At 41.7% G+C, this 25298-nt stretch overlaps 1 protein-coding gene across 1 annotated transcript in view; it reads left to right on the forward strand.

Annotated features, from left to right (window-relative positions):
* MED12L (mediator complex subunit 12L) overlaps positions 1-25298 on the forward strand; it is a 329018-nt gene that overhangs the window by 54769 nt on the left and 248951 nt on the right. Inside the window, exons 7-9 of the mRNA XM_057737852.1 lie at positions 11283-11452; positions 14199-14309; positions 15332-15601. Coding sequence (XP_057593835.1) covers positions 11283-11452; positions 14199-14309; positions 15332-15601 — 551 coding nt within the window. The remainder of the gene's footprint in view (positions 1-11282; positions 11453-14198; positions 14310-15331; positions 15602-25298) is intronic.

Here is a 25298-nt window from a genome sequence, read left to right on the forward strand (position 1 = left end):
GTTATGTTTCTTGTGTATCTTCTGAAATGTATTTTTATGTATATCTTCAGTGCATGTTTTTAAGTTCCTTTCAGAAAATTGGTGCTTGCTGCATGCTGTTCTTGTAAAGGTCTCTAAGCTACCAAGTTTGTAATGACTTATAAAAGCTGGATCTTTTCTTTTCGCAGTTTGTACTGGAATGTTAATTCCATGATGAATAGAAAGCTGTTTTTTTTTTTAATTAAAAAAGACATACTCCAAGTTTCAGAGTCATTTTCAGACAAAGTGTGTATAATCTTCCAAATTAAATCCCTGCCATAAAGTGGCCCTTATGCCCGTTTCAAGTCACCATGATTTTGGAGTTGAGGAATATGTAGACTATATTGACAGGATAGAAAACACTTTAATAAACGGTCAGTTGGAATGTCTTTGTGAGAGTAACACAACTAAAGTGAATAGATGGAAATAAATATATCATACATCAGTCTTGGGTCTCCAGAAAAAAACAAAACAAAACAGGTGAGTGCTGGAGGAGAGGATAAAGGGGATGAGTCTGCATGGTCTTTGTAATGTGTAAGTGTTTTTTATGTTTTACAGCCTTTTGGTCTAGAGTTACTTTGGTCTAGAATTACTTTGCATATCACCAGAATTATCTGGTGATATGATGTCTGTAGTATTTGTATTTGTGTCCTAGTGAAAGACTCTTCAGAATTACAGACTTTACAGTACTACTACGTCTAGGACCCAAGTGGTCAACACAGTGCTGCTCTTACTGTAGAAACTTTACTCGGAGCACAACTGGTCATGGAATTAAATTCCAATGCAAAATGCAAAAAGAAAAAAAAAATAGAAAATGTCATTTGTCTTTGCAAGTGCCTGGGGCTTTCTACTGCTTCCCCTGTGGCAGACGCTGGCGGAGGAGTGAGGTAACTGAGTGTCCGATGTACTAATTTCAGCAGCTTCGGTGCCTCCAGTGGGGCTGGCAGCGGCTCTTTCACCCGCACTGCTCCCCCGTTTCTCCTCCCCCCAGTCCTCGGGAGGGGCCCCCTTTATTCCTGGGGCTTCAGAAGCGCACGGAGGTATGCTCTTCTGTTCACAGGGAGGCAAAGCTGCGGTCTCCTCCTTGAGTCTCTTTTCTTCCCATAGCTCTGCTCTCCTGGGGCAGTGAAATCCTCAGCTTGGTCTCGGATGTGGAAGGCAGTGGGGACTTGTCCTAAGGGGTTAATTAAATGCAGCAGTTTAATATTTGGAAAAATAGCATCCCTGTTATTCCGTGAGAGGAATGTCTCAGCGAGGCCAAGGCCGTCGCTCACTCAGGTATATACAGAAGTTGGGAAAGATTTGAGGGACTTACCCTCTGATAACTATAACATTAATTTCAAACAGCCACCCTACCCCCCAGGAAGGGGTTGGGCCCGTTGTGCCAGGTGTTTCGTACGTGCCCCTCTGTCAGGAGGAAACCGCAAAGCTGTGCTGGTGCCGAGAGGCTGGTGGTGTGGTTGATGGGCCGGGGAAGTTCTTGTTCCAGGGGCTGAAATTGGATTCTGCAGTTGCCAAGAGCCTTGGCTTCAGATGCATTTATGGAGTTGATAGGGAAAAAGGACAACTGGAAAGAAATCCCTAAATGCAGCAGTTAGCATTTGTCTGCATTAGCCTGGGAACAGGAGTCGGAGACTTGACAGAGGGGAAAAGCAAGAAAAGCGTCAAATGCTGTCCTCGGGGATCAGGCGCTGCCCAGCACCTCGAAGGAAGGAAGGCAGTGAGGAGTTTCCTTGCCACCTTGGGACTCAAGTCTCCTTTGCTCCCTCTCTGTCAGCCCCTCCTCCTTTCCCTGCCTGAGACCTTGCCACCCATTTCCTTGGCTGGCCACTTCATTCCTTTTTACCCTGAAATCCTTAAGCATTGACTATCAGTCGCACAACTGTGCAGTCATTTATATATTGCCCTTATCTTTTGGTGGGTATTGCCCCTCCCTCCTCACAGCAGCTGGTCAGACCTTCACCTCTCTCTCCAGGCTCCCTCCCCTGCCCTGCCAGCCTTCTTCTTGAACTTCAGCGAGGAGCAGACTCTGTCAGTCTCCCCCAGCCACCTGCTCATTTCCACCCTGACGGACACCTGTGCAGACTTACCCGCAGCAGTCAGTCCTCACCTGTCTTCCTGTCTTGGCCAAAGAGTTCCTACTTCCAGCCAAGGTTGCTTCCTTCCCATCTGTGGGCTCCTGGCTGCCCAGCCCTGTAAATCATGTAAGTTTGCTTCCTTTCAGACATGTGTCGCCGCTCTAAGCAACCTACGTCACACTTAATTCTCAAAATAACCACATAGGCTAAGTACACTTGTCAGCTTTGTTTGATAGACAAGTAACTGCGACATCCAGAGGCTGAGTGACTTGCCCAGGACTCCAGAGCTGCTAAGTGATTGGAGCTAGGACCGGAACCAGGCCACCTGATCCAGAACCTGTGTTCTCCACCACCAAGCGCATTAACCTACACTGAGGGCTCGGGAGAGGCCTGAGTTAATGCGCAACCCTATTCTTACTCTGCAGAGTAAACATTCCTACACCTGGGGCTGTGTCTACTTGGTACTTCTGTTGTCATAATCCCATTGTTTAAGGCAGCGAACCCGCAAATGGTAACGGTCCCCACTTCCATGCCTTCACCCTGACCCTTCCAAACGTCAGACCTGTGTATCCACCTGCCCCTGGACGTATCTCCCCATGAACATCTTTGACACCACAAATCCAGGTGTTCAGAACTGAACTCAGAACCGGGAAACCTGAATAAGATTGGTGGATGGTGTTCACGTCAGTATCCCGGTTATGATGTTGTCCTCTAGTTGTGCAAGATGTTAACCGGGGGAAGTAGGTAGATGGTACACAGGATCTCTCTCTAGTATTTCTTACAACTGCATGTGAATCTGCAGTTATCGCAGAATAAAGTTTAACTAAAACAACAGGTTAATGAAAACAAGTACATTGAATTTAGCCCCCTTACCCCTACACCCCCGCCCCTCTCTGTTCCACATCTCAGCCTACAGCACCCTGATCTGCTCAGCTACCCGCCGGGAGATCTGGAAGCTGCCTGCCTCTCTCTCTTTTCCTCTCCACTTTGGGTTGGTTACAATTCTGCCTGCCTCTTTCTTTTTCGTTCCCTCCTCAGTCACCTCTCCACTGGACTTTGCAGCCTCCTTTCCGTTTGTCTCCCCTGCAGCTTCTGAGAGGGAATCTTAATTTACATATCTGATCTCCTCATTCCTTTGCTCAAAACTCTTCAGTGGCTTTGAATCACTTGTGGCAGAAGATCAAACTCCACAGCTTGTCACTGCCTGGCCTAATGGTTATAAATGCAGATTTCTGGACCCCACTCCAGACTTACAGGGTGGAAATCTCGGAGTCAAAGCTAAATCTGCATGTTTAACCAACCAGCGCCCCCTGGTGATCTCTTTGTGCACTAGCGATTAGGTTTGAGGACCTCTGGCCTGGGCCACCTACCTCGCCTCACGGGTGACCCTTTCTCCCTCTGCCTTGCGGCTGTCTGCATGGCCTGGGATGTTACACAATGCTGTTTCTGCCTGTGGAACTCCTTTGTGCCTGTCTTTAAGATTTGGCTGAAACATGCCCTTGCTTCCTCTCCTGTGTCCCGTGGCCTGTCAGAGCAGTTAACCACAGTGCTGTCAGCATCTGTGTCCCTGTGTGTCTCTCTACCTTGAGGATGAAGCACCTCGGGTAGGGCCTGCTTCCTCCTCACCTTTGTAGCGCCAGACCCTGGGAGAGCTTCTGGCCCTTAGTAGGCTTTTAATGTTTGCTGCCAAATGCCCATGATTTCTATTTTGTCTTGTCACCTTGATCTCCAAGTAACAGTATTTAGTGTCATTGCCAGTAAGTAAAACCAGAGAAATAGCCAGTTAAAAATAACATGGTAAAATTACTCATCCGGACAAAAACAGATATTCGATATTTGCCACTTCAGCCCCAGTGTTGTACAGTGAGAGGGAAACTTCTTAAAGCATAAAAAAAAACGTTTCAGTGACAATAGCCCACCTCCCCGACCCTCCCACCTCCCCATCTTTCCTGCTTTTCAGCCAGAGGGCCTGATTTCGCTAACCTAAGCGACCATTCAGCAGAACCAACATGCCAGCCAGGGGGCTGACCCCTGCTTTGGTCTCCTGCCGCCCTGAGGCAGCAGTTTCCACAGGGGCTATTTATCCAGGCCACCAATCAGCACGCTGCTTCTCCCCTTTCATCTCCCCAAGTGAGCAGTGGCTGAATAGGGGATTTCAGGTTTTCTGTGAATCGTGTTATAGAATTCAACTGATTAACTTTTTAAAGCCTTTTATTATGGACATTTCAAACAGAGACGCGTATAGGAGCATGTAATAAAGTCCCCACTACCCATCACCCAGGTTTAACCATTCACACTCTTGGCCACGCTTGTTTCTATCCTATTCTCCTCCCCAACCACACCCCTCCCCCACCCCCGCAAAGTCACAGTGAATCCCAGTGGATTACTTTTTATCAATGTGGAACAGTCTTTTACTTTGTGAAATGCAGATGAATTTTTATTTGTAGTAAAGTATTTCAAGGAAACATTAGAAATTATATAATAGCTTTACTGAGATATAATTTTTACTGTTTTACACTTCACTTGAAGTATACAATTCAGAGGTTTTTCATGTGTTTACAGAATTGTGAAACCATCATTACATTTTAGAATATTTTTATCACCCTGAAGGGAATCTCGTACCCATTAGCAGTTACTCCCCATTCCTCCTCAGTCCCCCTCAGCCCTGTGGATTTGCCCATTCTGGGCATTTTGTCTAACTGGAATCATAACGTATGTGGTTCTTTGAAACAGGTTTCTGTCAGTTAGTACAGTGTTTTCAAGGTTCATCCGTTGTAGTATGTCTTAGTAGCTCATGACTTCTACTGGCTGAGTGGTATTCCATTATATTCATGTAAAACACTTTATTTACCCATTCATCAGTTGATGGACATTTGAGTTGCTTTCACTTTTCGGCTGTTATGAACCATGCTGCTACAAATGTGTACAAATCTTTGCGTGGATGTGTGTTTTCATTTCTCTTGGGTATATAACTAGTTGTGGGCTTGATGGGGTTCTATGGTAACTCTGTGTTCAACCTTTTGAGAAACTGCCAAACTGTTTTCGACAGTGGCTACATCATTTTACATTCCCACCAGTGATGTGTGAGGATTCTAGCTTCCACACATCCTCATCCAAAAGTTGGTATTTCTGTCTTCTTGTTTATGACTGTCCTAGTGGTACCTTATTGTGCTTTTGATGTGCATTTCCCTGGTCGCTAATGACGTTGAACATCTTTTCATGTGCTTATTGGCCATTTGTTTATACTCTTTGGAGAAATGTCCATTCGGATCCTTTGCCCATTTAAAAAAATGGATTATTCATCTTTTTATTGTTGAGTTGTAATCATTCATTATATATTCTAGATCCAAGCCCCTATTCAGGTAAATGATTTGCAGATATTTTCTCCCTATTTGTGAGGTGTCTTTTCACTTTGTTGATGGTATCCTTTGATCAAGAAAGTATTGTAACAACAGAAAATGAGAAAAATCTTTCAATCATTTTATTGGGAGTTCACAAAGGGAGTGTGCGACATCTTATATACACTGAACCTCCCTCCTCCCCCACCTCCACCCCCTCCCCACCCTCCCAGCAGTCTGCACCAAAGTAGGGTTTGCACGAAAGTCTGGCTGGTTAAATCCTCTACATCCTGCAGTTTTGAGAAGCAGTCTGTTCCCACTGTGGAGGGGTAAGAACCTTTTATTGTAGGGGTGTAGCTTCAGGGAGAATGTTTGAGGATATAGGTTTTTCCATTAAGGAGCCTGTCATCTTTGACTTAAAGTGCCGATTCAAGTGGATAACTTTAAAGATGTGCACCTTCGTCTCTGGACTTAGTTGGAGTTTTTACGAAGCCGTCTTTGTTGCATCTATTTTGCATAGTGGGTTCCCACTGGTTTGGATAAAAGGAAAGAATTTAGCAAGGAAAATAAGCCTTCACAAAATTAAAGGGTATACACACACACAATGTGTATTACGGTGTGTGGGTATAAAATTTATATTTATACTTATATTTACTGAAAGTTTATTAAAAAGAATGGAAGGTTCTGTATTTGCATGGGCCTTTTGTAGCAGACTAACAGGTGCATCTAGTTGCATTGGTTGTAAAGGCAGAGTGCCTTAGAGAGGAGATTTGGCATTTTCCCTGTAGTGGTGTTTGAAAGCTTCTAGGTCTGCAGTGATGAGTTTAAACTAGAAAGTGAAGATATTTGTATGAAGATTTGAGAGGCAGAATAATTGGGGAGGAGCTTGATTTAGTCGTTTCATTTTGGGAGGACTTTATAGTGTATTGACTCAAGTCAATACTTAGATCTTGAGTGTGTAAAGGAGTAGTTTTATGGGGATGAAAGAGATAGAGGAAATTCTAATACACCAGTTAGAGAAGAGAGATCTCTGCTAGGTGGTGGGGTGGTGTCCAGGGACTGGAGAAGGCTACATGAGAGATGTGACTTTTGAATTGGGACCAGAAATATTCCCACACCTGAACACAGGTGATTAGAGAAGGTCTTCTTGATAGAGCAGCGTAGGCATGAGAGTCAGAGAGAAAACACCTTGAACTAGCAGAGTATGTAATGGTAGATATTTGTTTGAAATGATTTTCATTCCCAGCTAAGCAGTTTGACTTTAATTCATTAAGGATTGCAGATCCACTGAAGGTTTTGGAACCATGAAGTTGACACCGATTGATTCCGTAAACACTTATCCAGAGCATTATGTTTGGCACTGCAGCTCAGCTGAGGCAGAAGCAGGGTCTAACATTAGGGACAGTCACGGTCTCACCTTTAGTTTCCTTTCTAAGAACTTTTCATCCCAATAATGATGATAGCAACAGCTTATTGATCAACTTCTGCGATGCATGCACTGTGCTAAGTGACTCATCCTTACAGTAACTGACCTGGATGTATTCTTCTTCTTATTTTTAAAAAAATATATTTATTTATTTATTTGGCTGCTTTGGGTCTTCGTTGCGGCACACGGGCTTTCTCTAGTTGTGGTGAGCGGGGGCTACTCTTCCTACTCTTGGTTGCGGTGCACTGGCTTCTTGTTGTGGTGGCTTCTCTTGTTGTGGAGCATGGGCTCTAGGTGTGTGGGAATCTTCCCAGACCAGGGACCAAACCCGTGTCCCTTGCCTTGGCAGGTGGATTCTTAACCGCTGCACCACCAGGGAAGTCCCCTGGATGTATTATTGATCCCTACTGTAGAGATTGAGATTAAGTGGAGGCTAGATGCCTTGCTCATGGCTCAGTGGCAGAGCTAGGATTTGGACCCAGGGCCATCCTGTTCCAAAGTTCATTCTACCAGTAGCACGCAGTGCGGCCCTCTGTTGCTTCTCTGCTGTGTCACGCTGCCAGGACGCCTTCTCTGTGAGCGTTGCTGCATTTGGGGTGCTCTGTGTTTGCGCCCACAGTGGATGTTCCTGCTCTGCTGAGCTCCCAGTTCTCGTTAGTACTGTAGGTATTCAAGGCCCTGGGGGATCATCTTTAATGTAACTTGGCAGGTCTCTCTTCTCGCCTATTATGTATTTATTAATTTACATATTTTCATGTCTTGGAGCAGGGCATCTTACACCTGTTTGCGTGCTTCTGGTTTGCCTGTGTGATCTTGAGTTACAGCTACAGTGCCTGGGTGTGTCAGACGGTAGGGTGAAATGCATGGCCTCTGAAATCCCTTCTGTTTTGGGAGTTAGGCATCAACAAAGAAGAATAGTGGCTACAGGATTCTTGGATGCTAGGGAGAGTGTTATCAAAAGGACAGGTCATTCTTTTCAATACTGACCCCTGATCCCACTCTCAGTAACATTCATGTTCATAAACTTTCTAATAATCTGGCTTTGTGGACCTTGAGTTCTACTTGACATCAATGAACTGGATGACATCGATTAACTATAGCCTCTGAGTTGCTTGATTTTAGAACTGGTCCATTTTCAGAGCAGCCTCTTTCATCACTTTCTGCATCCTTTCTACCTTTGAACCTCCTTGTTGCCCCCCCCCCCCGCCCTCACTCCTGCCCCCCCATGTCTTCCCTAAGATCTCTAGCCATTCCTTTTTTTTAAAAAGAACTTTTATTGAGATACAATTGACATACAATAAACTGCATATATTTAAAGTGTACAATTTGATATATTTTTTCCTTATTAGTAATGTATATAGGGCAATCTCTATCTCCCAATTCATCCCACCCCAACCTCCCCCACTTTCTGCACTTGGTGTCTGTATGTTTGTTGTCTACACCTGTATCTCTATTTTTGCCTTGCAAACTGGTTGATTTGTACAGTTTTTCCATATCCTGCATATATGTGTTAATATGATATTTGTTTTTCTCTTTCTGACTCACTTCACTCCATATGACAGTGTCTAGGTCCATCTATGTCTCTACAAATGTCCCAGTTTTGTTCCTTTTTACAGCTGAGTAATATTCCATTGTATATATATGTTCCACGTCTTCTTTATCCATTCATCTGTTGATGGGCATTTAGGTTGCTTCCATGTCCTGGCTATTGTCAATAGTGCTGCAATAAACATTATGGTACATGTTTCTTTTTGGATTATGGTTTTCTCTGGGTATGTGCCCAGTAGTGGGATTGCTGGATTATATGGTAACTCCATTTTCAGTTTTTCAAGGAACTTCCATACTGTTCTCCATAATGGTCTATCCATTCCTATTTTCTTTTTATCACTTAGGACGGGGTCCCCACTCCAGACCAATTAAATCAGAATCTGGTGGGATGGGACTGAAGACACTGACATTTGGTAAAAGCCTCCCTGGTGATGGCATTTACATTCAGGTCTGAAAACCACTGTGTGTCTTACCACTGCTGCCCTCATTTCTCCCATTTAATGACCAGTCCTAACTAAGCATGAGAGGTGTCAGTGAATCCTAATAGTTTTAAGGAGTGTAGTACTAGTGGCCATTTGTTATTTTTTGTTTTTAATTTGTAATGAAAATTTTTGTGGATCCTAATGTTCATATTAGTTCACACTAGACTGTCTTAAGTCCCAAGTCTCTGAATCGGTCTGATTGATATAACTTAATGTCAGTTAAATTCAATAAAAGTTAAAATACATGACCAAGAGGTCTACATTTGAATTTTAAAAGGAATTCAGATTGTGGAATGATATATTCAGCAAATTTTTAAAAAGATATGCATATGTTTATCTAAACAGTCAAGCACACAAGAAGGAAAAAAAACTGAAAAAATGTAAAACTGTTTAATGATTATGAGATTTTTCTCTTGTCATATCTACATTAGAAATTTTCTATAGTGAATGTGTATTTCTTCTGTATTTAAAAAAACAATCTTGAGAAGAAAATACACCCTAGACAAAGTAGGGGGTGTGTGAATGTGTGTGTTATTTTTAGCTCTTGAGGCTAAAATATACTGCGGGGGTATTGAGAATAGTACCACACTGAGAGTGACTTAATAGCAAGGCTTGGCACACGAAAGCTAGGATTTGGATCCTTGTTATTTTTGTTTTTGCTTATTATAGCTAAGCTAAACTCGTCTCATCTGATGGTTGGCGTTTTGCTTTGTTGAACAAGTGAGAGTCATGAGATGATTAGTCCGTAACAGGGGCACCAGAAAATAATGACATTGGTAATTTATTGTTTGGTTTTTAATGCCGATGGAGTAATTTTAACGATAATACCTGTTATTGGTGGTGCTTTCAGAAAGGAACAGAGTGTTGACCTAGTATCTGTTCATCTTTTTACGGTGGCTTATTACTGCGGCAATAGTTAACATGTGCATTTGAATTTCAATTTTAAATAAGACACGATTAGAATAAGCAGTTTAGACCAAAACCTAACAGTAGTTATCTCTGGGTACTGTTGTCAAGTGATTTTAATAGCACTTAAAAAAAACAAAAACAAAACACTCAATTTCTAAACAGGTGTTTAGTTTCTACTCTTACTTTTGTCAAAATAGGTTCCTTTAAAAATAAGGTTGAAGAACCTATTGCCGAAATAATGAGAAAACAGCATTGTGTGGTAATGTTTCAGTAGGAGGATTTCTTCGGAAACGCTGTTTCACTAATCCTTGGGGAAATTTGGCTGTGAGCATGCAATTATTACATTTTTATCCACAGAATGGGCTAAAGTTGACATCACATCCCTCATGGTTGCCAAAGGCAACACATTGATTTAATTTGTGCCCCTGTGGCAGATACTTTTGAGTAATTTTAGTTATTTTTCTTTTTAATTCCACATTTTCTGTTTCCTTCCCAGTCTCCTACCTTTTGTCACTCACTACTCTTTCTGATTGAGTTCTGAGGCATCTTGTGTTGGTTGGGGAGAGTAGAATAATTGAAGGTCCAGATGGTTGTCCAAGAGGCGGCCACTCTTGTGTCCCTGGCAGGGGTGGGGTTGGGGGAGTGCAGGTCAGAACACTGTCTGGGGCCGGCCTGTGGGCAAGGTCAGTCCTCTTAACAGATTGACGGAAACAGAGCACACCTTAATTAGGCGTGTTTGAACTCTGACTTGGAGCCTGAAAAATGTACCCTAAGAGAGTTGCATTTGGAGGGGTTTTTAATTCTTTTGGAGTAGAATTGTGATTTCTTTTTTAAATTTATTTTTAAACATTTATTTTATTGAAGTATAGTTGATTTACAATGTTGTGTTAATTTCTGGTATACAGCAAAGCGATTCAGTTATGCATATATATATACACACACATGTTCTTTTTCATATTCTTTTCCATTATGGTTTATCACAGGATATTAAATACTGTTCTCTGTGCTGTACAGTAGGACCTTGTTGTCTATCCATTCTGTATATATAATAGTTTGCATCTGCTACTCCTAAACTCCCAACACAGCCCCTGCCCCGGCAACCACAAGTCTGTTCTCTGTGTCTATAATTGTGATTTCTTGAAGCGATCACCTCCACTGTCCTAATTCCTGTTTGTGTCTCTGACATTTTTTTATGCAGGTGTGGGCATCTCTTCCCCCAGGTTAGGGGATCACAGAAGCACAAGGGGAGAGCTGGCTGGCATCTTTGCCGGCCGATGGGGCAGGCACGTTACACTAGTGTGCGTTACTTAAGGGCTTTGGGGCGGGCATGCTTTTGTGAACAGTGCTTGCATGTGTTTGCCAAAGCCATTTTTGTGTAATAGATGTTTGTCTTATAAGTACATCCTTAAGATAGAAAGAGGAAGAAAAAGTTAGTACTTATATTCATCATGTCTGGAAGTGGATTTTTTTTTTTTTAATACAGAGTGGACACAAATATCTACCAGGTATCTTCGAGAGCAGTTGGCCAAGATTTCCGACTTTTACCACTTGGCTTCCAGTGCGGGAGATGGCCCGGTCCCCGTGCCACCTGATGTGGAGCAGGCAATGAGGCAGTGGGAGTACAATGAAAAGCTGGCATTCCACATGTTCCAGGTAACCTTCCCACGAAACTCAAGGCTGATAGCGTGCTTTTAAGAAGAGAGCAAATTCCTTACAGTTTAGTTTTTTGGGGGCATTAAATTATATCATTGTATGAACTAATACATTGAGAAAGCCATCTGACATATCTCACACTGAATTATATTAAAGGTAACACCTTTGCCATGAGATGATAGCTTCCTATTATACATATTGATCACCAGCTTTCAATGATGTCAGCTCTTTTAATACTGTTAATTGTTTTGTAATTGTGCTATTAAATGTAATCCTCCCAAGCCATTTACTTTGCAAAAACTGGAGACATTTATTCAAAAAAATTGTTGTGCTGATACCTCCTGTCTCATAGTAGATCTCCTTTAGAGCTTATATTCCAAAGAAAGGTCATCTTAATTTTGTTCAGCTGCAGTTTCAAATGCAGTTGAGAGGAGGGGTAAGGGTATTGAGGACTAGCTGATGAGACCGCCCAACCTGAGGTGCTGTTGTACATCGTATTGACCAGAAGAGGGCGCTTTTGCTGTTATTTGCTTCAGTCTACTCCCAGCAAGGTGGAAGGACAAGCGTATTCAGCTGAAATTGTGTTACCAGCATAGACTTTCACAACCTGCTATCTTGATCAAAGAGGAAGGGGTTAGAAAGAGTGTGGTTTCTAAATGTCCCCCCCTTAGAACTTTAATTATTCCAGGTGATAGGCAACTTTTTCAAAGAGCTCAAAGTAGGAAACAGCCTGGTCCTTTGGGAAGGAGCGTTGTTAGTTTCAAACTGGTAAAAACAACTCTTAGACAATTTCTAGTTCCATTTAGCAGAGGACTACTTTGGTGCCTGCTCTGAGCTTTTCTGACGTATTGAGCTGAGGGTTTAGTCCGCATCTTTGAAAAAGTGTCTGTCAGCATGCTTAGTATTTTTAGAATGATTACTTTATGTATTAGGAACATTGAAATCAGTATCTCTTTCATTTATTTTTTTACTTTTTTATTTTCTTTTTAAGAACTTTTAAGATACAGTTGACATACAATAAACTGCATATATTTAAACTGTACAGTTTGATATGTTTTTCTTATGAGTAATGTATATATGGCCATCCCAGTCTCCCAATTCATCCCCCCCCAACCCTCCCCGCTTTCCTCACTTAGTATCTCTTTTATAAGAAGCAATTAGGTCCTAAACTGATGAGTCTAACTGGGACATTAATGTTTATAATTTAAAAGTTCATTATATTTTAATTCACCATATTCTGAAATGTGAAACTGACTTTAGTATATATGTGTGCAGACATACATGTGCAGAAATAAGGGTACAGGTACGTAACAAAAGCATCTTGAGGATGGACGTTATGTAGTCACTGGAAGTCATGCTTATGAAGAGTCTCCTTTTCTTTGAACCTTGTATTCATCATCTCTTAATCCTTAATGCAAATTTCCATTTTATTTATTTCTTTAACTTAAAGTTTACTTTATTCGTCTGAAAATTTTAAATCACACTTTTTCTGTGGCTAACTTTTTAACTTTTTTTTTGACAGTAAGCATTTTAAAATTTATAAATTAGCAATAAAGAGAATTCCCTGGTGGTCCAGTGGTTAAGACTCTCTGCTTTCACTGCTAAGGGCCCAAGTTTGATACCTGGTCGGGGAACTAAGATCCCACAAGCCTCGTGGTGCGGCCAAAAAAAGAAAACCAAAAAAGAAATCAGCAATAAGTGAATACTCTGCTATCTTGTCAGTGTGGTGTCACTGTAATGTTTTAAATATAGAATCTAATTTAGCAGTATATTTTTACACGAATCATTGATAACAATGGCAGTGGACCGTTGGTGATACAAAGATATGTCAGAGTTGATAGGAACAAAGTAGGACTTCAATTAACTACTAAGGTTGTTACCACAACAACCATAAAAGTTTAAGTGGCCTTCCCAGAAAAACATAGCTTTTTGTTTCTATCTTGAAGATTCTTTTATGATGTGAATCATAATACAAAGCTATAATATGACATTAAATATGTAATGTGCATACAGTGTCATAAAGAATGTGTGTATTTTTATGTACAAATATATGAAGGCAATGGATAAAAGTGTTAATAGGCTTATGCTCGGAGGGGCTATACCAGCTCCGTGGAGCGTTTTGGGGATTTGTGGGTATCTTGTTGTTGTGTAGTTGTAGTTATGTCAGAATATTTATACATTATTTTATTATAAATTCCTTTCATTTCTTTACGTTACAGTTAATTGGGCCGTTACGTTGATTTTTAAGGTTATATTTTATAAGTAGGTTATGGTATCTGAAATTCTTCTTCGGACAGAGAAAGAGGCTACTAGGGGGCCTTGGATGTAATGGAGTTCTCAGCGTCTTTTGGAGATGATGGTACGAGGGGTGCTTTTGTTCTTTATAATTATCACCATTGGCCAGGTTTCCTCCTGTGAGTATGAGTTCCCAGTACGCTGAAATCTAGCCAGGCGCTTGACATGCCCCGGGAGCCTGAAAGCTTCCAAATTTTCCTTCTTGTAGGAATTAATTTTTATCAGTTTAGAATGAAGCAGATGTGCAGAAACAACCAAAAAACTTCAAACCAGCCTTTCAAAATAACACGGGGTCTTTCCTTTGTTTAGAATTTGAACTTTGATCCATGAGACTGTGTTTACTACAAGACAATAGTAAAATTACGCTTAAGCATAAAGATGAGTGCTCTTTTTTGAATTTTAGTTGGTTTTGCTTTAACATCATTAGTGTAATTTTTCTTGTTCATTTAAGGAAGGAATGCTAGAAAAACACGAATATTTGACATGGATCCTGGATGTGTTAGAAAAGATCAGACCAATGGACGATGATCTTCTGAAACTCTTACTGCCACTGATGCTGCAGGTACAGTATGTGTGACCATGAGCCAGTTGATTTTATGGGCAAGAAATGAGCCTGATAAGAGTGATGGGGTAAGTGGAGGTAAAATGGAAGAGAGAAAAATGGAAGGAGAAAAGGTCTTGATACTGCAACACTTGAAGTGATAAGAAGCTTCTTATAAGTCGTCGCAGTCATTTGCTGGGCCACGTGTGCCTTTCAAGTATTCTTACCCACATTGATTTCCCCTGTCCCTGAGCTGAGCAAACAGCTCTTTAAATACTGTTTCCTTGTTCACACAGATTCCTGTGAAAACAAATCATCTTTTTGTAAGGATACAGAGGATCTTCTACATTCTTTTGGTATTCTTGGAGCCACTGGGGGTGGGAACTTCCTGTTTTCATGATTGGCCTAAGATCTGTTAGAATTTAGGCTGTCTGGATGAAATTTATTTAAAAAAATAAAAATTTCCTGGAAAGGTACTTCATGCATTTGACAGGTCAAGCAATATGAAAGAGCATCTGATGAGAAATGATTCTCTCTCTCACCCAGTGCCCTCCCAGAGACTACACTGTACTAGTGCCCTGTGTCCTCCCTGAGACATCTGTACCTGTGCTGCGCACTCTAGTAGCCCTTAGCCAGACTAGTAGCTCGTGAGCCCTTGAAACGTGACGCGTGCACGTTGTGATGTGCTCTTAACGTGCGCACCAGGCTTCAGACTTGGTGTGGAAAAGGGAGTGTATAATATCTCATGAATACTTTCTGTGTTGATAACATGTTGAAATGATAGCATTTTAGATGTAGGTGTATTGGGCTGACTAAAACACATCATTCTGTGATTTTTTTTTTTTTTAATGGCTGCAAGAAAATTTAAAATTATGTACACGGTTTGCATTATATCTCTATGGGACAGCACCAGGCTGTATATACTTCTGAAGGGCTTTTTTATTTATTTGTTTGTTTTTAATGAAGAAAAGCCTGTACTATGATAGGTATCTCAGCGAGCAGCCTGCGGTATGACTGAAGCCTGGTGTCCTTGTGCCTCTCAGTATTCAGATGAGTTTGTGCAGTCGGCCTACCTGTCCCGTCGTCTCGCCTACTTCTGTGCCCGGCGTCTTGCGTTGCTGCTGAGCGATAGCCCCAGCCTCGCTGCCGCCCACTCGCCCCACGTGCTGCCGGGACCACACGGCGCGAGCATCGGGGCCCCCAGCCCTGGCCCCCCCGGCCCCGGCATGAGCCCCGTGCAGCTGGCCTTCTCTGACTTTCTCTCCTGTGCGCAGCATGGCCCCCTGGTTTATGGACTTAGCTGTATGTTGCAGGTAAGTCCTTGGCCCTTGCTGTTTTATGTTAACCTTAAGGGCGGGAAACAGCTGGGTTGGGAGGTGCATCTTCAACTCTCACGTCACAACGCTGGTTTTCTTCTCCTCTAAGTGATTGATAGATTGGAATTTCCTGTTTCTGTATCCCTGTGTTGGAGCAAGCTGAGAGAAGATGTGTTGTCTCCATCTAGAAGAATATTATGGTTGTTCTATGATTAAAAATTGTTCAGGAAACCCACGGAATAAGTCAGTTGTGTTCCTGTTCTTTGGGAAAGACAGCTTCTCCATGCAAGTATTCTGTAGCTTCTTCAATCCACAGCTTGAGTTGGTTGCCTTCTTTTTCTGTTTCTTTAAGATCCAAATAGTTCTTTCAAAGTCTGTTCAGCTGCTAAGCATCGTCGCTTGTGTGGTCCAGTAGCATCTTGGCTGCTGGGCTGATGCTCCTGGGTGTGAGATACAGCCCTGCCCTAGAGGAGCTCACAGGTCAGTGTTCAGGTCACATTTCTCGGGCTCCTAACGTATCCTGCTCTTTACTAAGGGGCTTTGGGACAGGGCTGGCCATGGAGACATAGTCTCCACTCTGGTAGAGGTTACTGTCTTATCAGGAAGACAGGCTCATACAAGGGCAGCTTCCGTGTACTGTGACGAGGGGCTGGTGGAGGGATGCTCAGGGGACTGAGTGAGTTGAGAAGTGAAACTTCTAGTCTGACCTAGAGTTCAGGATGGTTTTCTGAGGAAAGTGATCCTGACTAGCACTTACAATATGGGTTAAAACAAAAAAGGCGGTGAGAGTGTTCCTGGCAGAGGCAAGAGGCCCAGAGGGTCAATCAGTCATCTTGTGTGCAGGTTGGTTTTAATGGAACATAAAGTGTGAAATCTATGGGGGGTCAGTGCGTAGAAGACCCCCGATGTGCCTTATGATTAGGATGTCATTGGAAGGTTTTATGTGGGGAGTGACATGGTCACTTGTGTGGTTGGTTAGACTGTTTTGGCCACAGTAGAGGGAAGATCTGTGGGAGTAGGGAGGTAGGGGAGAGAGAGACAAGGCAGAAAACCAGCTTGGACAAGTCCAGGTAAGTTCAGTTTTGGACTGTTTTATCCCTTGTGATCTCCCAGTGGTTAGGTTCACGAGGTGGTTACATGTCTGATTCTGAAGACACAGGCAGACATCGGGCCAGGTGTGTGAATTTGGGCCACTCAGGGCCACGTGGCTGGTCAAGACCCTGAGAAGGGGTGGGCTTACCTGAAGTTAGTAGTAAGAGCTGACCTGTGGACCCGAGCGGCACAAGTGGTTAAGAGATAGCAGAGGCGAAGTTCACAGAGGTGAACAAGGAGGTCTGGCCAGACAGGAGAGAAAAGAAAGAGGGGCAGAATATTGCTGTGGAAACAAAGATGATGAGAATAATATTGTCATAATTCAATTGTAATGTTACTAATAACATTTATTATGTTCTTAGCACTGGCCTGAGTTGTAGCATAGATTGCGTCATTTAGTTCTCAGAACCATGCTATGAGAAAGGAGCCAATATTATTCCTGTAACAGGAATAATGAAATGGTGGCATAGGTCACACAGCAAGTAAGTGGCAAAGCTGGAAATCACACCCAGTCTGGACCCGGAGTCCACACCCTTAACCACCATGCCAAACTGCCTCTCTGGGTACTGCGGAAAGTTGCCAGAAGCAGTTAGCAGTGGGCAGTGCTCAGTGGGTGGGGGAGCTCTGGTAGGCAGGTGGCCGAGACCGTCTTTGACAACATGGTGATCCCTGATGATCAGCTGAGTGACGAGTTAGGAGCCGTGTTAAGGTGGATTGAAGAACGATGGAGAATGAGGAGAAAAAATGATGCCTCTTTTTTAAAGAAACATACTGGGTTGCTGTTAGGTGAGTGGAGATTCTTTTTTTTAGCTCTTTATTGGAATATAATTGCTTTACACTCTTGCACCAGCTTTTGAGGTAGACCAAAGTAAATCAGCTGTATTTAGACATATATCCCCATATCCCTCCCTCCCGCGACTCCCTCTCACACTCCCTGTCCTGGCCCTCTAAGGCATCACCTATCATCGAGTTGATCTCCCTTTGTTATACAGCAACTTCCCACTGGCTGTGTGTTTTACAGTTGGTAGTGTATCTATGTCTATGCTACCCTCTCACTTTGTCCTAGCTTCCCCTTCGCTCCCCGCCCCCCCAACCCCGTGTCCTGCAGTCCATTCTCTGCATCTGCATCCTTATTCTTGCCCTGCCACTGGGTTCATCAGTACCATTTTTTTAGATTCCATATATATGAGTTAGCATACAGTATTTGTTTTTCTCTTTCTGGCTTACCTCACTCTGTATGACAGACTCTAGGTCTATCCACCTCATCATACATAGCTCACTTCATTCCTTTTTAGGCTGAGTAATATTCCATTGTATATATGTGCCACATCTTCTTTATCCATTCATCTGTTGATGGGCATTTAGGTTGCTTCTATGTCCTGGCTATTGTAAATAGTGCTGCAATGAACATTATGGTACATGTTTCTTTTTGGATTATGGTTTTCTCTGGGTATATGCCCAGGAGCGGGATTACTGGATCATATGGTAGTTCCATTTTTAGTTTTTAAAGGAACCTCCAAACCGTTTTCCATAGTGGCTGTACCAACTTACATTCCCACCAACAGTGCAGGAGAGTTCCCTTTTCTCCACACCCTCTCCAACATTTATTGTTTCTAGATGTTTTGATGATGGCCATTCTGACTGGTGTGAGGTGATACCTCATTGTGGCTTTGACTTGCATTTCTCTAATGATGAGTGATGTTGAACATCTTTGCATGTGTTTGTTGGCCATCTGTATGTCTTCTTTGGAGAAATGTCTATTTAGGTCTTCCACCCATTTGTGGATTGGGTCATTTGCTTTTTTGGTATTAAGCTGCATGAGCTGCTTGTATATTTTGGAGATTAATCCTTTGTCCGTTGCTTCGTTGGCAAGTATTTTCTCCCATTCTGAGGGTTGTCTCCCTGTCTTGTTTCTGGTTTCTTTTGCTGTGCAAAAGCTTTTAAGTTTCATTAGGTCCCATTTGTTTATTCTTGCTTTTATTTCCATTCTTCTAGGAGGTGGGTCAAAAAGGATCTTGCTTCGATGTATGTCATAGAGTGTTCTGCCTATGTTTTCCTCTAGGAGTTTGATAGTGTCTGGCCTTACATGTAGGTCTTTAATCCATTTTGAGTTTATTTTTGTGTATGGTGTTAGGAAGTGTTCTAATTTCATTCTTTTACCTGTGGCTGTCCAATTTTCCCAGCAGCACTTATTGAAGAGGCTGTCGTTTTTCCATTGTATATTCGTGCCTCCTTTGTCAAAGATAAGGTGCCCCTATGTGCTTGGCTTTACCTCTGGGTTCTCTATTCTGTTCCACTGATCTTCCTTTCTATTTTTGTGGCAGTACCATACTGTCTTGATCACTGTGGCCTTGTAGTATAGTTTGAAGTCAGGAAGCCTAATTCCACCAACTCCGTCTTTCCTTCTCAGGATTGCTTTGGCTATTTGGAGTTCTTTGCGTTTCCTTACAAATCGTAAGATTTCTTGCTCTAGTTCTGTGAAAAATGCCATTGGTAATTTGATAGGGATTGTGTTGAATCTGTAAATTTCTTTGGGTAGGATAGTCATTTTCACTATGTTGATTCTTCCAATCCAAGAATGAGGTGTGTCTCTCCATCTGTTTGTATCGGCTTTGATTTCTTTCATCAGTGTCTTATAGTTTTCTGCATACAGGTCTTTTGCCTCCTTAGGCAGGTGTATTCCTAGGTATTTTATTCTTTTTGTTGCAATGGTAAATGGGAGAGTTTCCTTAATTCTCTTTCTGCTTTTTCGTTGTTAGTATATAGGAATGCAAGAGATTTCTGTGCATTAATTTTGTATCCTGCTACTTTACTAAATTCTTCAATTAGTGCTAGCAGTTTTCTGGTAGCGTCTTTAGGGTTTTCTATGTATAATATCATGTCATCTGCAAAGAGTGACAATTTTACTTCCTCTTTTCCAATTTGGATTCCTTTTATTTCATTTTCTTCTCTGACTGCTGTGGCTAAAACTTCCAAAACTATGTTGAATAAAAATGGTGACAGTGGACACCCTTGTCTTGTTCCTGTTCTTAGAGGGAATTCTTTCAGGTTTTCCCCATTTAGAACGATGTTGGCTTTTAGTTTCTCATATATGGCTTTTATTATGTTGAGATAATTTCCTTCTATGCCCATTTTCTGGAGAGTTTTTTTATCATAAATGGATGTTGAATTTTGTCAAAAGCTTTTTCTGCATCTATTGAGATGATCGTATGGTTTTTATCCTTCAATTTGTTGGTATGATGTATCACATTGATTGATATGTGTATATTGAAGAATCCTTGCATCCCAGGGATAAACTCCTCTTGATCATGATGTATGATCTCTTTAATGTGCTGTTGGATTCTGTTTGCTAGTATTTTATTGAGGATTTTTACATCTATATTCATCAGTGGTATTGGCCTGTAATTTTCTTTTTTTGTGACATCTTTGGCTGGTTTTGGTATCAGGGTGATGATGGCCTCATAGAATGAGTTTGGGATTAGTCCTGCTTCTGCTATATTTTGGAAGAGTTTGAAAAGGATAGGTGTTAGCTCTTCTTGAAATGTTTGATAGAATTCACCTGTGAAGCCATCTGGCCCTGGGCTTTTGTTTTTTGGGAGATTTTTAATCACATCTCGATTTCCATACTTGTGATTGATCTGTTCATATTTTCTGTTTCTTTCTGGAAGATTGTACTTTTCTAAGAATGTATCCATTTCTTCCAGGTTATCCAATTTATTGGCATATAGTTGCTTGTAGTAGTCTCTCATGATCTTTTGTATTTCTGTGGTGTCAGTTGTTACTTCTCCTCTCTCATTTCTAATTGTTAACGTGCATCTTCTCCCTTTTTTTCCTAATGAGTCTGGCTAATGGTTTATCAATTTTGTTTATCTTCTCAAAGAACCAGCTTTTAGTTTCATTGATCTTTGCTATTGTTTCCTTCCTTTCTTTTTCATTTATTTCTGCTCTGATCTTTATGATTTCTTTCCTTCTGCTCACTTGGGGTTTCTTTGTTCTTCTTTCTCTAATTGTTTTAGGTGTAAGGTTAGGTTGTTTATTCGATATTTTTCTTGTTTCTTGAGGTAGGACTGTATTGCTATAAACTTCCCTCTTAGAACTGCTTTTGCTGCGTCCCATAAGTTTTGGGTTGTTTTGTTTTCATTGTCATTTGTTTCTAGATATTTTTTGATTTCCTCTTTGATTTCTTTAGTGATCTCTTGGTTGTTTAATAGTGAATTGTTTAGCCTCCATGTGTTTGTATTTTTTACAGCTTTTTTCCTGCAATTGATATCCAGTCTCATGGCATTGTGGTCAGAGAAGATGCTTGTTATGATTTCAATATTCATAAATTTACAGTCTTGATTTGTGACCCAAGATGTGATCTATCCTGGAGAATGTTCTGTGTGCACTTGAGAAGAAAGTGTATTCTCTAGTTTTTGGATGGAATGTCCTGTAAATATCAATTATGTCGAGATGGTTGAATGTGTCATTTAAAGCTTGTGTGTCCTTATTTATTTTCTGTTTGGATGATCTGTCCATTGATGTAAGTGGGGTGTTAAAGTCTCCTACTATTACTGTGTGCCTGTCGATGTCCCCTTTTATGGCTGTTAACATTTTCTTTATGTATTGAAGTACTCCTGTGTTGGATGTATAGATATTTATAATTGTTATATGTTCTTCTTGGATGGGTCCCTTGATCATTATGTAACATCATTCCTTGTCTCTTGTAATAGTCTTTACTTTAAAGTCTAATTTGTCTGATATGCGTATTGCTACTCCAGCTTTCTTTTGGCTTCCATTTGCATGGAATATCTTTTTCCATCCCTTTACTTTCAGTCTATATGTGTCCGTTAGTCTGAAGTGGGTTTCTTGTAGGCAGCATATAGAAGGGTCTTGTTTCTGTATCTATTTAGCCAGTCTGTGTCTTTTGGTTGGAGCATTTAGTCTATTTACATTTAAAGTGATTATTAACATGTGTGTTCCTGTTACTATTTTCTTAATTGTTTTGGGTTTGTTTTTATAGATCTTTTCCTTCTCTTTTGTTTCCTACTTAGAAAAGTTCCTTTAGCAATGTTTGTAAGGCTTGTTTGGTAGTGCTGAGTTCTTTTAACTTTTGCTTGTCTGTAAAGCTTTTGATTTCTCCATTGAATCTGAATGAGATTCTTGCTGGGTAGAGTGTTCTTGGCTGCAGGTTTTTCTCTTTCAGGACTTTCAGTATATCCTGCCACTCCCTTCTGGCCTGCAGAGTTTCTGCAGAAAGATCAGCTGTTATCCTTATGGATTTTCCCTTATATGTTATTTGTTGCTTTTCTCTGGCTGCTTTTAATATTTTTTTGTGTTTAATTTTCATTAGTTTGATTAATATGTGCCTTGGTGTATTTCTCCTTGGGTTTATTTTGTATGGGACTCTCTGTGCTTCTTGCACTTGATTAATTATTTCCTTTCCCATGGTGGGGAAGTTTTTCCACTATAACCTCTTCAAATATTTTCTCAGACCCTTTTTTTCTTCTTCTTCTGGGATGCCTATGATTCAAATGTTGGTGTGCTTAATATTGTCACCAAGGTCTCTGAGACTGTCTTCTATTCTTTTTATTCTTTTTCCTCTTTCCTGCTCTGTGGCAGTTATTTCCCCCATTCTATCTTCCAACTCACTTACTCGTTCTTCTGTCTCAGTTATTCTGCTGTTTATACCATCTAGAGTATTTTTAATTTTGGTTATTTTGTTGTCCATTACTGTTTGTTTGCTCTTTAGTTCTTCTGAGTTCTTATTAACTGTTTGTTGTATTTTCTGTATTTTGTTATTGAGATTTTGGATCATCTTTACTATCATTACTCTGAATTCTTTTTCAGGAATTTTTCCTATTTCATCTTCATTTATTTGGTCTTGTGGGTTTTTTTTCCTGCTCCTTTGCCGGCATGGCATTTCTTTGTTTTCTCATTTTGTCTAATTTATAGGATTTGCTATTTCGTTTCCCTATGCTGCCTAGTAGTAATTTGTCTTGTTTCTGCCCTCTGCCCCCTGTGGTGGGGTTTGTCCAGTGTCTTAAGTAGGCTTCCTGGTGGGGGGGGGGGGGGTCTGGTGTCTGCTTTCCGGTGTGTGGCTCTGTGTCTTTTCTCTCTGATGAGCAGGGCCATATCAGGTGGTGTGTTTTAGGGTATCTGTGAGGTTACTATGGCTTTGGGTAGTCTGTGTGCTGATGGGTGGGTTTATGTTCCTATCTTGTTTGTAGTTTGGTGTGAGGTGTCCAGCACTGGCAGTTGCAGTCGGACGAAGCCGAGTCTTAGACTCTGATACAGGGCTCTGTGAGAGTTCTCTGCAGTTAATCTTCCCTGTATCTGAGGACTCCCTAGTAGTCTAGCATCCTGGATTCAGTGCTCTCTCCCCAGAACCTCCTACTTGACTTCTGATGGAGTAGTTCAGACTTCAGAGGTTGCTTGTCCCGGCAATAAAGGAGCTTAATGAAGACTGTCCAAGCACCATACTAATGGCAGAGTGCAGAGTCAAACAAATACTAAGTCAAGGAAACACATACATGTATAAGATAACACAAATACTGAATCCAATAGAACATAAGGCACTAGAAAGACCTGACAGATGAACCCCAGTATGCAATCAGACAATCCAAGAGAAAACCAACAGAAATTCAAAACCAAAAAAAACACAAAAAAACAAAAAACCACCACACACATACAAACACAAATCCAGGGAGATTTTTAAAGCTAGGATCAAATATAATAAAGAGCAAGAGTACCACTAGACAGACTGAAGATTCTCAGAATGAAATCAGACAATTATATTTAGAACTAAGATAAAGACAAAAGCTAATAATAAAAACTAAAGCAGTGTGTCATCTGGAGAATAAAGCAAGGAAACAGAGCTGAGTGATAATATTGGCTATAAGTATATTAAGATAAAAGAAACCAAAAAAGGATAGAAGACAGGGCAACAGAGGAGCGTAGTGTGACTGGAAATATGAAAAGAAAAAGAAAGAAATAGAAATATAGAAGATAGAGATGAAAAGAAGGTAGGAGATATACAGTCAGCACTACAAAAAACTTAGCTAGAAATAGAAATATATAAAAAGGCTAAAAATAAAAATAGAATAAAAAATAGGATTAAAAAATATGTTATAAAACATGTAGATCCCTTAGGAGTAAGATCATAATTAATGAAAAACAAAACAAAACAAAAAAAACTAGAACTGACCCCAGAATGGACCAGATCAGTAGAATTAATAATAATTATTTCTGTTTCCTTGGGGTGTCAGCTGTAAGTGTCCTTCTAACTGCCCTGGACTTTTTGTGTTACTCTGCGACCAGCAGAGCTTCCTTTATTGTTCGTCTGTAAGCGCTGGTGTGTGGGGAGAGAGAGTGTGCAATAGTGGCTCCTTCCCCTGGGAGTGAGTGAGCAGTGGTGCCCTGCTTTGGTCGCGGTGGCTCAGGCAGTGTCTGTTGCAGACCGACGCCGGTGGCTCAGGTGTAAACAAAATGTCTCCAAAGCTGGGCCACTCTTCGGACTTTTGGCTCTTGGCTGCAGTTGCTCTAGGCCAGCCCCTCCTGGGGCCCTTTGTTATCCCCAACTGTGATAGCCAGGCCCAGAGGGGTCCTTCCTTTGTCCATTGCAGGAGCTGAGAGAGAGGCTACACCTGCGGCTCCTCCTCCCTACTTGTGAGTCAGCAGTATTGAGCCACTGCCATGGCTACCCAGCTTTCCACGGTAGTCACTCTCTGCTTCGAATTTCTTCCCTCCTGTCCCCTCAGTCTGTCTCCCCACTGCCAACAATGTTTCTCATCCTGAACCAGTTCTCTGGTTGCCACGTTCCAGCTCCCAGACCCGCTGTTCAGCTGTGAACCGATGTCTCAGTCCAGACATGCTGAGCTGTGGTGGAGACCCTCCATGTGTTTCTCGCTCTTTCCCATCTGCCACATATCAGCCGCTTCACCCACTTTGAACAGTCCCAAATGCCTCCCTTCTGACCCAGGGAAGTTCCCCGTTGGAGAAGAGGTTTCCCCGTCAGATAAGGGACGTTTGCCCGAATTTAGCAATCTCCCCTCTGTTTCAGATCCCCCCACCCCAAGATGTGGGACCCATGCCTTTCCTTTCTTCTCCTCCTCTTTCTCCTTTGTTTCTCCCTCTCTGTCCTACCCAGTTATGTCAGGATCTTTGCAGTCCTTTTTGGTGTCCGAGGTCTTCTGCTGGTGTTCAGCTGGTTTTCTGTGGGAATTATTATGTCTTTTGATGTATTCCTGATGCATCTGTGGAGAGGGATGCATTCCACATGAGTGGAGATTTTTTTTTTTTAAATTGTTTTTTGATGGGCAGACTTGAACGTATTCCTAAGTTAAGGGTAAACTGGTAGAGGGTGAGTCTGAGATTAGGAGTAGAGGCATGTTGGATGGATCAGTGCCGTGGATATTGGAGGCTTTGGAATTAAAAACACAGGGAAGGGCTCCCTCATGGACTGGAGACGAGAATCCCACATCCTCACAGATGGGAGCAAGGGCATCGGGGTGTGGGCTAGTGGAGACAGATGCATGGGTGGGGTTCAGGGACTGACATTCACATCTGCCATCTGGTTTCCACAAAGATGTCTCCTGGACCTCAGAATATAGTTTTTTAGTAG

The sequence above is a fragment of the Hippopotamus amphibius genome, chromosome 6, assembly GCF_030028045.1.
Source record: "Hippopotamus amphibius kiboko isolate mHipAmp2 chromosome 6, mHipAmp2.hap2, whole genome shotgun sequence".
In the NCBI taxonomy this organism is placed as follows: Eukaryota; Metazoa; Chordata; class Mammalia; order Artiodactyla; family Hippopotamidae; genus Hippopotamus; species Hippopotamus amphibius.